The 13,702-nt window shown below is 44.0% G+C and overlaps 1 protein-coding gene across 1 annotated transcript in view; it reads left to right on the forward strand.

Annotated features, from left to right (window-relative positions):
* The first annotated feature begins 8,696 nt into the window (after window positions 1-8,696).
* The window catches only part of TTLL9 (tubulin tyrosine ligase like 9), a 33,032-nt gene continuing 28,026 nt past the window's right edge, over window positions 8,697-13,702 (forward strand). The window contains exons 1-3 of the mRNA XM_059707502.1: window positions 8,697-8,796; window positions 9,527-9,659; window positions 11,043-11,135. Coding sequence (XP_059563485.1) covers window positions 8,697-8,796; window positions 9,527-9,659; window positions 11,043-11,135 — 326 coding nt within the window. The remainder of the gene's footprint in view (window positions 8,797-9,526; window positions 9,660-11,042; window positions 11,136-13,702) is intronic.

Genomic DNA, 13,702 nt, shown 5'->3' on the forward strand with positions numbered 1-13,702 from the left:
ATCAATTAAAAAATGTTTTTAAAAAGAACAGCATGGGCAAAGGCTCTGAGGTGGGAAAAGGTTGGCCTTTGGAAAGAGCCGGTGGAACTGGAGGGGAGGAAGCCAGAGGGAGGTGGTAAGAATTAGGCTGAGAGGAGAGACGCGGGGAGTGTGCCGGATCATGTGTGGCCATAATTGAGGGTTTAGGGTTTTCTCTTCGGTACGATGGGAAGCCAATGGGAAGATGTATCTGGGGAAGCCATGCCACCTGGTTTACATCTTAAGTCCATCACTTTGGCTCCTCTCTGGGGTGTGGATTAGAGAGCAAAGCAGAGAGGCCAGGGAGGAGGTTACTGTGTCCGCTCGGGCAAGAGATGATGGTTTTCCCACCTTGAAAATCACCACCTGTGCCACAGAAGTGAAAGCAGAGTTATTCATTCATTCAACAAGTACTTACCGGATGCCGGATTATAAGTGAAAAATTGCACCTAAGATGTGCTGATACCTGACTTGAGTTCCCAGAATGCCCTACCCATGGATGACATAAAGAACTGCTGCTAAGTGGGCCTGAAGACTAGTCCCTCACCATGGCCCTGGCCTTAGCAGCTCTGTGAACCTGGGCAGGCAACCCAATTCCCCTGGGCCTGTTTCCTCATCCATAAAGGCGAAATTATAACAGTCTTTTGAACTCCTACTTGGTTGTTGGGAAAATAATCAAGTCACCTGTACAAAAGAACTCTCTGTTGGGTTAAAAGATCTGGAAAAACAAACACCCAGATATACTTATTAGATTGAACACATTTAATAACTATTAACTGTTTATCTGTTGAAAGTGTTAAGTTGTTGCAAAGCCCAATTTGCTGTCAATAAGTCATGAAGTGACTGTTTTAGAAAGCCAATAACAAAAAGATACTAAAATGCAGGCCTCATCTTATCATTTTCTTGCTAAGAACCCTTCAGTGGCACATGATGGTAGGAAAAAATAATGGATCCCCAAAAATGTCCCTGCTCTAATTCCTAGAAACTGTGACAATGTGATGTTACATGGGAAGGGAGAATTAAGGCTGCAGACGGAATTGAGGTTGCTAATCAATCAGCCGACCATGGGATGGAAAGATTATCCTGGACTATTTGGGTGGGCCCAATGTAGTTACAAGGGTCCTTATAACTGAAAGGGGGAGGCAGCGGAATAAGAGTCAGAGGGTAGGCGATGACAGGAGCAGATGAATGGTATGATTGCTGGCTTTGAAGATAGAAGCGGCCATGAGCCAAGAAATGCAGATGGAAAAGCAAGGAAACCGATTCTCTCCAAAGCCTTCAGAAGGAACCCAGCCCTGCCGCCACCTTAATTTTAGTTTAGAGAGGCGCATTTCAGACTTCTGGCCTCAATACTGTAAACTAATACATTTATATTGTTTTAAGTTACCTTGTCTGTGGTAATTACAGCAGCAGCAGGAACTTAATACACTCACCAATACCCCTAGGAAAAAGTCCAACCTGCTTAGCATAGCACACACGGCCTTGTGGAATCTGGCTGATGTCACTGTGACCTTGAGCAAAGTTCTTAATTTCTATGGGCCTGTTTCCTCACCTGTAAAATGGTAAGGGAAAAATCCCTCTAGGTCTGTAATGAGATGAAATGAGAGGACACATTTAAGGTGCCTGCTGGAGACATGGCACAGCAGTATAATTATCATGGAGCAACTGACAGGGAGTTAGGAAGCCTGGGACCCATGCCCCTTGTTAGGGCTCTGTTTCCACATCTGTAGAAAAGGAGACAACACACAGAGGTTTAGCATCTTCATCTCTCCCCTCTTCTCCACTCTTTCCTGGCCATTGATCTGCTTTTCCTTCCTCAAACAGGCTTCACTCCTGTGACTTCTGATTTTGCACAGGCTAGTCCCTCTGCCTGGAATGCTCTTCCCATCCCCTTCAGCAGGCTAACTCCCATTTCCCCCCAGCAGTCCTTGCTGACCCCAGTTAGAGTCGGTTAGACCCCAATGTTATGTGTTCCCAAAGCATCCTAAACTTCCTCTATGGTAGTACTGATTTTCTGTCATTACTATGGCTTGTGTGTTTATCGTTTGGAAAAAACAAAAACAAACAAATCCAGATAAGAATAATTTGACCTATTTTCTCCAAGTGTGTTGTTTCAATAAAACAAAACATTGCAAGTAAACTTGAAGTAGTTGACGTTCCCTTTCCTCTCTCCTCTTTCCCAGAGGCAGCCAGTATTGTGAATGTGGTGTAGTTTATCAGTCCACGTTTTAATTTTTTAAATACCTATATACCCATAAATATATACAATATGCTTTTATATGTGTTTATAATGAATACAAGTTGCAACCTTTAAAATATTTATCATTCTACAACCTTCTTTTATTCACTCAAAAATAGGTCTGGAGCCCTAACCGGTTTGGCTCAGTGGATAGAGCATCAGCCTGTGGACTGAAAAGTCCCAGGTTCAGTTCCGGTCAAGGGCATGCACCTTGGTTGTGGGCACGTCCCCAGCAGGAGTGTGCAGGAGGCAGCGGATCGCTGTTTCTAACTCTCTATCCCTCTCCCTTCCTTTCTGTAAAAAATCAATAAAATACATTTTAAAAAATAGGTCTGGAGGATATTTTTTTACTGATATAATCTGAATCTTTCATTTTTTATCACTATGTAATATTTTGTTATTAGAATATACCCCATTTTATTCATCCATCACCCTAGTAATGGACATTTAGCTTCTATTAATTTTCTACTATGATAATGTTGCAAAGAACATATTTATACATATGACGTATGGACAAGTGTGAGAATTTCTTTAGAAAATGTCAATCTGCACTTTTGTGGCAAAAAATGATAGGTAGTCCATGGGTTGTATAGCTGTATTTGGAGAGCTAACAGCCAATAGCATAGAGTTGGTGCTTAAGTACTGAAATCAATGTGTGTGCATTTTCAACTTTACAAAATATTGCCAAATTGCCTTCCAAAGTGTGAGTGTACCAGCAGCCTATAAAGGTTCCCATTTCCCAATATGCTCACAAACACTTGGCATTGATATGTGTTTTTATTTTTATATAGCTGGTCATAAAATCACATCTTATAATTGTTTATATTTACATATCTCAATTTGCTTATTAGCTATTTAAATTTATTCAGCTGAAACTTCTTTATTCATATCTTTTACCCATTTTTCTTTTTTTTTTTTTTTTTTTGCAGGTTGGGGGGAATCTTTCTTTTTTTTGACTTTTTATTTTATTTTTTTAATTAAATCTTTATTGTTCATATTATTACAGTTGTTCCTCTTTTTCCACCCCCCCCCGCCCCCCCATAGCTCCCAACACATACACTTTGTTATTTTGGTTTGACAAGAGCTCTCAAAATTCCTGGTTGGATTTGGGAAAATACACATTTTTATGTTGATATTGAATCTTCCCATCCATGTATATGGTATATCCCATCCATGTACATGGTATATCCCTCCATTTATTCCGGCCTTCTTTAATGTCCTTCAATGCTTTGCAATTTTCTCTATGAGAATACAAACTCCACAAGGGCAGATGCTAGTTGATTTTGTTCGCTGCTGTATCCTCAGAGTCAAGAATGGGAGATAACAGAGAGTAGATGCTTAATAAGAATTTGTTGTTTAATGAAATATCTTGCATACATTTTGTTAGACATATTCCTACCTCACATATTTTTGTTGCTATACAAAAATAACAAAAAATTTAAAAAATAGTTCCTAATCAGCTATGATTGGTATATAGATCCCCGGGTAGCAGGAGGGGGATGGGGGGAGGACAGGGAGCCAGTACAGAGTGCATTGATCAATAAGTTGCCACTTTAGGTTATATGCAGGGGAGAACGAAGGTCGGATTTGTGTTTGAAAGAGCCCTTTGGCCGCAGTGCAGAGAACGAACCTGGAATGGGGAGGGCAATAGCGGTCACTAGTAGACCGGCCAGGCAGGCGGCTCCTGCAGGCGTTGAGGTGAGCGCTGGCAGAGTCGGTGCTCAGGAATTAGAGTGACTGGAGAGAGCAGAAGTGACTGGCAGCGTTACCAACTGATCAACTAACTGACCAGGGGACTTAGCGAGGGCCGGAGTAAGGAAACAGAACCACTGCATTTCCCAAAAGCTGACAACGTTTCAGACTCAGCGCTCTCAGGTCAAGCGGAGTTCAGCTGGAAGAGGCTCTGGGCCGCGAATGCCCGCGGCAGACTCTGGCCGGGAGCGTCCTACGGCTTCGGAGGCGGGGGCTGGGAGACAATTTTGCGGGAGTGGAGGGGTCTGGGCCACGGCCACCGGGGCGTGCAATGACTTCCTGCCTCTCGGATCCGCCGACCCGCTCCAGAAGTGCTCTTGGCTCATCCAATCAGAGCGGCGGGTCCGGGCACCCCCTCCGTCGCCTTGGCAACAGGACGCAAAGGCTCCTGCCCGGTGAGGTGGCGGTTTGAATCCGGCCCTGAGGAATCGCGTCATGTCACGACCGAAGGTAGGAGTGCAGCAGGACCCTGGTGCTTTCATCGTCCCTAAAGAGAGGGAGGGAGGGATTAAAAAGGTAGGATCCTCGCGGAAGGATTCCGATGGAGTGAGCAAAAATTATAAACTCAGAGAAAAGACCACCAGTCCCGGCATGCCGCGCGCCATCGGAGCCTCTGCGCAAGTCCACCGAACCAGACTGGCTGGCGGGAAATTTACAAAACTGTAGGACTCGAACTGTGCTCAGCGATTTCTGTGACTCGGAGGAAGCTCAGAATTTCGGATTTCCTGACTTGGAAAAGCTCTTAGAGATTTGTTCGCCCCATCTCCCGCTTGCCTGCCCATTCATCTATTCATAACCCACTCATCCATCCATCCATCCATCCATCCATCCATCCATCCATCCATCCAGTGGAACACAGCGCTGGCCAATGGGGACACAAGGTGAAGTCCTGATCTCTAGGAGTGCATAGGCCATCTCCCCCATTTTAAGTGAGAAAAGAGAGACCCAAAGAAATGAAATGAGTTACTCTAGAATCCAGCACTTCCTACCCCAACCTGCTGCTTCTTACCCTGTGTTCCACCTCTCATGAATGGCAGCTCCTTTCCTAATTCCTTTTCACAACTGAAAATGAGTAATTACATTGGACCTCCCCCAGGGAATCCCAAATAATCCAGTATAATCAATATTTTAAAGTCAGCTGGTTAGTAACCTTCACTCCTTAATCTGCAACCTTAATTTCCTTTGCCATAGAATGTAACATCTTTACAATAGCATCACAAAATCAAATACCTATGAAAAATTCAAAATGTTCAAGACATACACTGAAAGCTAGAAAACATCGTGGAAAGAAATTAATGAAGACTTAAATTAATGGAGAGACTGACCATATTCATGGATTGGAAGACTAAATACTTTATGATGTCATTTCTTCCCAAAACAATCTTTGGATTTAATGCAGTCCCAATCAAATCCCAACTTCTAGCCCTGGCTCAGTGGTTAGAACCCGAAGGGTAGAGGGTTTGATTCTCGATCAAGGACACCTACCTGGGTTGCAGGTTCATTCCTCACCTCAGGGCACATTTGGGAGGTAACCAATCGATGTGTCTCTCTCACATTGATGCCTCTCTCTCTCTCTCTCTCTCTCTCTCTCTCTCTCTCTTTCTCTCTCTCTCCTCCCTTCTACTCTAAAAGCAATGAGAAAATATCCTTGGGTGAAGATTTTTTTAAAAATCCCAACATACTATTTTTTTTTTTTTTTTTAGAAATTAGCAAGCTGATTTATATGGACCCCCATATTACAGACAATCTTGAAAAAAAGTTTGGAGGACATGCCACCTAGTTTCAGATTTACTAGAAAGCAACAGTAATTAAGACAGTGTGGTAGTGACATTCAGATAGACAAATCAATAACCAGAACAAAATAGAGACTAGAGATTGACCCACATCTATAGTCAATGGAATTTTGACAGAAGTGCCAATGCAATTCTGTGAGGAAATGAAAAGTTTTTCAATCAAAGACTGGAGCAGCTAGGTAAACATGGAAAATGGAATTGAAAACATGAGAGAGTATAAAAAAAATGTAATCAAAAAAGATGAGGACACTTGACTAGTTCTGGGTAGTTGGAGGGGCTTGAATGGATGAATGGGATAAGACTTTACTGATTTCTGTGGGTAAGCTTATTACTGCCAATTTTGTAGAGCAGCCTCCTATTACCCTCCTCCAACAGCTCTTTGAAGGGTGGAATGGTGTGGTAGGCAGAATTCTAGATGCCCCCCCCCCGCCCCCAAGATTCGTGCCCTCAGTGTACATACCTTTTGTAATTCCCTCCCCTTAAGTGTGGGTGGAGCCTGTCAATTTGATGGGATAGTTACTATCATAATTACAATAGGTTATATGAGACTCCATTGTGGCTGACTTGAAGGGACAAGGGTTGGAAATCAGAGGACATGCTCCTATTGGCCTGGAAGAAAGCAAGCATTCCTGTTGTGAACTGCGTCTGGGGACCAGCACTCTCTAGGTCCAGAGCTGAGAGCAGTTCCCAGCCAATGGCTAGCAAGTAAACAGGGACCTCAGTCCCACAACCCCAAGTAACTGAATTCTGCCAAACAGTTTGGAAGAGGACCCCAAGTCCTGGATGAGAACCATAACCCAGGCCATCATTTTCATTGTGGCTTTGTGATACCTGAGCAGAGGATCCAGCTAAGCCGTGCCCAGACTCTTGGCCCATATAAACTGGGAGATATAAATTTGCATTGTTTTAAGCCATTAAGTTTGTGGTTATTTGTCATCTACACTAATAAAAGACAAAGATACTAATTGACTTTGCTATGCCCATCAGCCAATCAGAAGAGTATGCAATTTAACCCAACAAAGATGGCCATTAAATTTGCATACTGCAGGCGGGGCTGGACAGTGCAATCCACCGCCCACCCTGCTGCCATCCGGGCCTGCCATCTGCGACCCCGGGGAGTGGGCCTAAGCCAGCAGGTGGTTATCTCCCGAGGGGTCCCAGACTGTGAGAGGGCACAGGTTGGGCTGAGGGACAACCCCCACACCGCCAGTGCACAAATTTTTGTGCACCAGGCCTCTAGTATAGTAATAAAAAACTAATGCAGATGACAAGTCTGTCCAAGCTGCAGAGGTGATCCTGCACAAGACCAGTTCTGATATCTTGTCTCATATCTGCCATCAGTCATACCAGGGCTGCGGGCCAAGCTGTATGGTAGAAGCAGAATAATACCCACCACCCTTTGAGAATTTGAAAGGTCTATTTTGGGTGGAAGAAATTAACTTTTCTCTGAGTCTTTGATCCAGCCCCTTCCTGAATCATGGATCTAATAAAACATTCAAGGTTGGAGTAGTAGAAGGTCTTCTCACAGAGGTGGCTGAGCTCAGCCCTCAAAACTTGGGTTCAGGATGGACTTTTGGACCATTGAAAACTAGGTATTCACTCTACTGGTCATTCCTGTGGAGAAAGTCTGGAGTGAGGTGGGCCTTGGGTGCTTGGGGATTCATTCCCAGGACCAAGTTGCTGGCCACATGGTGATCAGTGAGAACTTGGCCAGGATGACCTTACTGCCTCAGGGTCTGGACAGTGTTGAATCTGATGCTTTGAGGATGTAAATATTTGCAGTAAGTGGAACTGGGAAGGCAAGGTGGACATGCAAAACTAGTTGTATCACTTTTCCTTTCTCGTTGCAGAATCAAAACTACAAGGGCTATGGATTGTCAAAGGGAAAAGAACGGTGAGTGGTCCAACCCAATTTAATAAACACAGAAATAATTTCCTTCCTTCCTTCCCCCTCCTCCTTCTTAACTTCAATAATCATAATGATGATGATGATAATAATAATAAACATAAACAATTATTGAGCATTTACCATGTGGTAGGCCCTGGGCTAGTCACTTCACCTGAATTATCTCATTGAATCCTTACCACAATCTTTGAAGTAAATACTACTATTATGACCACTTTATAGATGGGGAAAATTAAGCTTAGAGAGGTTATGTAACTTCCTCAAGACCACAGGATTAGTTAATAGCAGAGTTTGTTGGACTCCAGGTCCCATGTTATATGTAACTACGCCTTCCCTCCTCCTTTAACAACCATGAGAAGTTGACTTGATAACTCCAATGTCAACTCCGCCCTGATCTTCTGCTTCGCTCTGCATCAGTAACCTGGTGCAGAACTCAGCACCTCTTCAGACTTCCTAAATAGAATCCATTTGCACAAAGCAGGAGTGAGCAATGTAGACTTTGCTGAAGATTTGTGTGGGAAATTAGAAGAGGTAGTTTACTTTGTACGCACCATGGCAAATATTTTTTTTTTTCATGGCAAATATTTTGGATATTTCTATTCTTTCTTTCATTATATATTTTTGTTCTCTCTCAAGTCCCTCCTAGCTATACCACCATCGTGTCCTCTTCTCTCATGCAGCAGCCATCTTTGCTTCCTTCTCTCCATACTAACTCTATCCCATCAGTTTCAAATCTCTCACTTTCTTATGCAGAGCGATTCAGCTCTGTTCTGGATCCTGGCCCTAAATTGATACACCCACTCCTACCCCCAGAAAACAAAGAGCACTTCAGTTAACAGGATCCACCGACATATTTTATTAGGGCAGATATCAATTAGAAATGTGTTTAGCTACAAGGAACAGGAAACTCAACTAATAGCAGCTTTAAAATATTGTCCTTTTTTTTCACATTACATAAAATCTGGAGGGCTGGTGCAGTAGTTCAACAATGTCAGAGCTGGTGTCTCTGATTGTCTTGATCTTTTCCTTATGGACACCAAGTGGCTGCTACAGCTCCAGCCTTCATGTCATGATCAAGATGGGAAGAAGTGAGGAGGGAAGACACAATACCTCCCCCCCTCCCTCCCTCTTCTCTTTCTCTCTCTCTCTCACACACACATCAAAACATTAAAAACAAAACAAAATAAAAACAACAACCCACAAAGCTTCCTAGGAACCCACCCTCCTTATCAGCCTTATATATTTAATTTATTGACCAGAACTGTGTGACATGGACATCCCTAGCTGCATGAGTGGCTAAGAATACAAGTTACATAGTGGCATTATACTGTGAATATCACACATCCTGCTTTTGTAACCCCAAATCATATTTTCAGTATTTATCATATTTGTGCATGTAGGTCTGATACATTTAACTACTCCATATGTCCCATTGTTTACCACAAGTTATTTATCTACTTCCTGTTAAAAGGCATATAGGTTGTGTCTTAGTATTGGTTTCCTCCAGACTCAACCCTGAGCCAAGGATTCGAGGACAAGTCGTTTACCTGGAAGGTGATTTCAGTAAGCACTGGCAGGGAAGTGAGTCAGCTAAAGGAAGGAAACCAATAAAAGGTACATTATTGACAGGTTATTGCTGTGGGTAAGTAGGGCTCAATCCCACTGGGACTCCTGGGAGATAGCATAGAACACACTGCAGACGTCACCCAACTAAATGATGAGCGAGCTGGAGGAGTTATCCATCAACTCCAGCCATCATTGGTTATATGCTATTGGGGGAGGGCAGTTAACTCCCTGGTACTTCAGTTCTGCTCCAAGAACTAGCAGAGCAGACTCTGGAGAGCCAGGAAAAGCCCTTCAGCAAAGAGCTACAGGTGCTGGAAGTGGAAAGCCCTCTGATTGGCATGCGCAGGAATGTGAATGTCCAAGGGATAAGGGCGGACCACCAACAGTATATGCTGCAGGTTAGTTCCATACAAAATACTAACAAGGAACATCCTTGTACATATATTGCTTAGAACATATGTAGGGTGTCTATCTAGGGCAGCCGTGGGCAAACTACGGCCCGCGGGCCGGATCCGGCCCATTTGAAATGAATAAAACTTAAAAAAAAAAAAGACCGTACCCTTTTATGTAATGATGTTTATTTTGAATTTATATTGGTTCACACAAACACTCCATCCATGCTTTTGTTCCGGCCCTCCGGTCCAGTTTAAGAACCCATTGTGGCCCTCGAGTCAAAAAGTTCGCCCACCCCTGATCTAGGGTATAGATCTAAGATGGAATGCTGGGTGCAGAGTCAGTGCATGGTTAGCTGTACTAAATACTGCCTCGTGATTCTCCAAAGTGCCTTTGACCAGCAGGGGAGGAATTTCCCTTTTAGTGCATTGTTGCCAGAACTTGGACTTGGAGATTTTTGCCAGTCTAATGTGTATGAAATGGTATTTGATGGCTTTAATATGCCAAATTGCTCTCCAAAGGTTCATCCAATTTACACTCCCATCAGCACTGTAGGGTAATTACCATTTCTCCACATTCTTACGAACACTTGGTATTTGTCAGTTTAAACATTTTGTTTTTACCTCTGGGATCTAGGAGGCAAAATAAAAATAAACCACGCAGAAAATTCACCACCCTGCTGTCCTGTGGGTCCTAAAGTCCCTAGCTGGTCTACCTTCTTCTATTCATCTTACACAGTCTTCTTCTGTTTGTTTGTTTTTATCTAGTGTCCTGGGGTTTTAGTTGAACTTAGAGAAGGAATAGGGAAAAGCACATCTGCTCCATCTTTCAGGATGAGCGCCAGAACAGGGGATTTGCAAATACTTATCATTAGTTATAAGGGTTACGCACAGCACATAGTAGGCACTGAATAAAATGGTTGCTATTATTTTTCAATGATGCTATAATGTTCAATTTGATTATTTTATTTTATTAAAAATTTTTTTAAATATATTTTATTGATTTTTTACAGAGAGGAAAGGACAGGGATAGAGATTTAGAAACATCGATGAGAAACATCGATCAGCTGCCTCCTGCACGCCCCCTACTGGGGATGTGCCCGCAACCAAGGTACATGCCCTTGACCGGAATCGAACCTGGGACCCCTCAGTCCGCAGGCCGACGCTCTATCCACTGAGCCCAACCGGTGCTGGCCAATTTGATTATTTTAAGTGTTGCATGTTATATGCTAAATTCTGAAATCCAGTCATTCCACTTTTTGGCATTTCCAGGTGTGCACCTTGGCCTTTCTCCCTTCCCCATTTTTTCCCTATCCCTGGACCATCCTAGGGAAATAGTTGATCCTCAGCAAGGGTCCTGTTGCCTTGTCTTTCAGAGAGCAGAGAGCATCAGTCCGGTTCAAGACCACTCTTATGAATACTCTTATGGATGTCCTTCGCCACAGGCCAGGATGGGTGGAAGTAAAGGAGTAAGATTCCCCCACTCCAACCTCACCTCTCCGTCCCTTTGTCTCACTGGTCCTTGTCGCCGTTTTTCTCCCAGTTCCTCTGGGTGGCTATTGGGACTCATCCCAATTCGTCTGTGCCAGGGGCCAACATTTATTTAGCACCCACATGGGTCAGGCACATTATTGGTTCTATCTTTGTCTTATTTAAGCCTTATAAGCATCCAGAAACATCTGATTAAGCCAGTTGCTTAAGGTCATAGAGTACATAAGTGGGATTCAAACCCAGCTCCGTTATTCCACAGCTCCATGTCATGGGGCTCCAGCCTTACATCCACATCCCAAGAGCCGTAAATTGGCAAGACAAGACATGCCCTGCCCTTAAATATGCCAGGCTCCTCTCTGCCGTGTTCCAGCAGTGTCCTGTGGCTCTCTGTAAAACAAGGAGCGCAGCCATCACAGACCTGCTGGCAGAAATCTAGTGATGACAGGTCCCGGTCAAGGGCTACTCTCCCCTGGCCCCTTACTACTTCTGTGACCTTGAACAAGTTACTTAACAAGTGACTTATGCCTACATTTTTTTCTTCTATCCTGGGCCCTGAGGGTACTGAGATGAATGTGCTTACAATGCCTGGCACATAGTAGGTGCTAATATTAGTTTCTAGGGTTAGGGTTTGGATGCATGTAGCAGAGACCCAAAGTAAAAGAGGCTTTGACAGACTGGAAGTTTACTTACCTCTCCCACTGAAGTCCAGAGGTAGGATGTTCAGAGATGGTGTGGAAATGTGGGGTCCATATGCTTCTGGCTTTCCACTCCGCTATCCCTTGAATGAGGCCCTTTTCCTCCACGGTCTCAGGTGGAGCTCTAGCCTTACATCCACGTTCCAAGAGCCGTAGGTCAGAAGGAGGCAAGAAAAGACATGCCCTGCCCTTAAAGGACACAACCCAGAAGTCCCATTTCACTGGCTGAACCTTAGCCATGTGGCCACACCTAGCTGCAAGGGAATCTGGAAAACGTAGAATGGTAAATGTTGGGATTCTACTACTATAGAAAAAGGGGAGGACAACCAGCTACCCTGTCACGGTGCTCAATAAATATCTGTTGCATAACAGTAGTTCAGCACTTTACATGCACAACCTCTGTGAATTATCCAGCAAACCTTCCAGGTAGGTGCTATTATTATCCCCATTTTACTGACGAGAAAACTGGACACAAAAGAGTAAAAAATGTCATGTTTGAGGTCACTCTGCTTGTATGGGCTTGTGCTAGGATTTGTACTCAGTCTGTCTGCAGAGTCCCAGGCTCATCTCTGCCCTATTCTAGCAGTCTCGCAGTGAACGAAGGAACAAATGAGCCAAAGGATGGATCCCTGATTCCCACTGCCTGGTGCAACGGAGGATGGGGGAGGGCCTTGGGATGAATTAGAGGAAGGCGAGGTGACTGGCACATGAATGTGTTGTACAGGAAGGGGCTCTCTCCTGTTTTGCTCTGTGGGCTCAGGCTGTCCACTGCCCCTCCTCAGCCTTGCTCCGTGGTTTGAGGGTTTGTCTGGTGCTAATGGTGTGGGAGTCCATGAAGCAGGTTGCTTCATGACTGATCCTAAATTGCCTCAGGGTCCTCAAATCAGGAAGGGCCAGAGGCCAGGGCCATCACACCAGACATGGCTCTATGGATGTGAGGCCTCACCCTTTTGGACCTAAACTGAGGTCTAGTATCTCCAGATAGAATGAGGTCTCAGTTCAGACCATCAGCCTGTCATGTATTTGGAATAGATGTGGCCAGAGCTGTCTCTTCCCTTGCTTCCCACCAAGAAAGATGGTGTGATACCTAGAACTGCAACAACGTCTTGTGACCCTTGGGTGATGAGCATGAGGACAACATGTGAAGGATGGCAGAATGGGAAGGTAGAAGGAACCTGAGTCTCTGCTGCCCTTGTTGAGCAGTTTAATGTCTTTGTGGGTGATGTAAGAGCAACTTGGCTGTGATGATCATGAAGATGATGTGCAGATGAATGAACTTTCAGAATTAGGAAAGAACCCCAAATCTGCACCATGGCCTACAAAGCACTGCTTAATTGGGCCCTGCCCTACTCTTCAGCATCATCCATGACCTCTATCCCTCTGCTCTGGCCTTTCACATTCTTGAACCTGTTCTTTCCAACCTCAGGGCCTCGTTTCCTGCCCTTCCCTCCTCTTTACTGTTAAGACCTCAGTCAAATTATCACTTCCACATGGTGGCCTCCACCCAACATAGGTCCCTCAGCTACCCTGCCTCATGGCCTCCTACTGGATTGCTCTTGGCATATTTCACAATTCCTCATTGTAGGGTTATTTTTTTTTTGTTTCTTTGTTTATTGTTAATATTCACTGTGGTATTATATCCACCACCTGGCCAGTAGTTTTGGTTCCTCCTATGTCTTATACCCAATGATGCACCCAACATCATCTCTAACACAAAGATAACCTCAACACATATGTGTTGGATGAATGAATGAATAATGCATTATTTATTCATTCATCCATTATTTATTCATTCATCCAAAACAAAAAGTTGGTGGAAAAGCAAGTTGTAAAAGGAAATAGTCAGGAGT

The sequence above is a fragment of the Myotis daubentonii genome, chromosome 8 (genome assembly GCF_963259705.1).
Source record: "Myotis daubentonii chromosome 8, mMyoDau2.1, whole genome shotgun sequence".
Lineage (NCBI taxonomy): Eukaryota > Metazoa > Chordata > Mammalia > Chiroptera > Vespertilionidae > Myotis > Myotis daubentonii.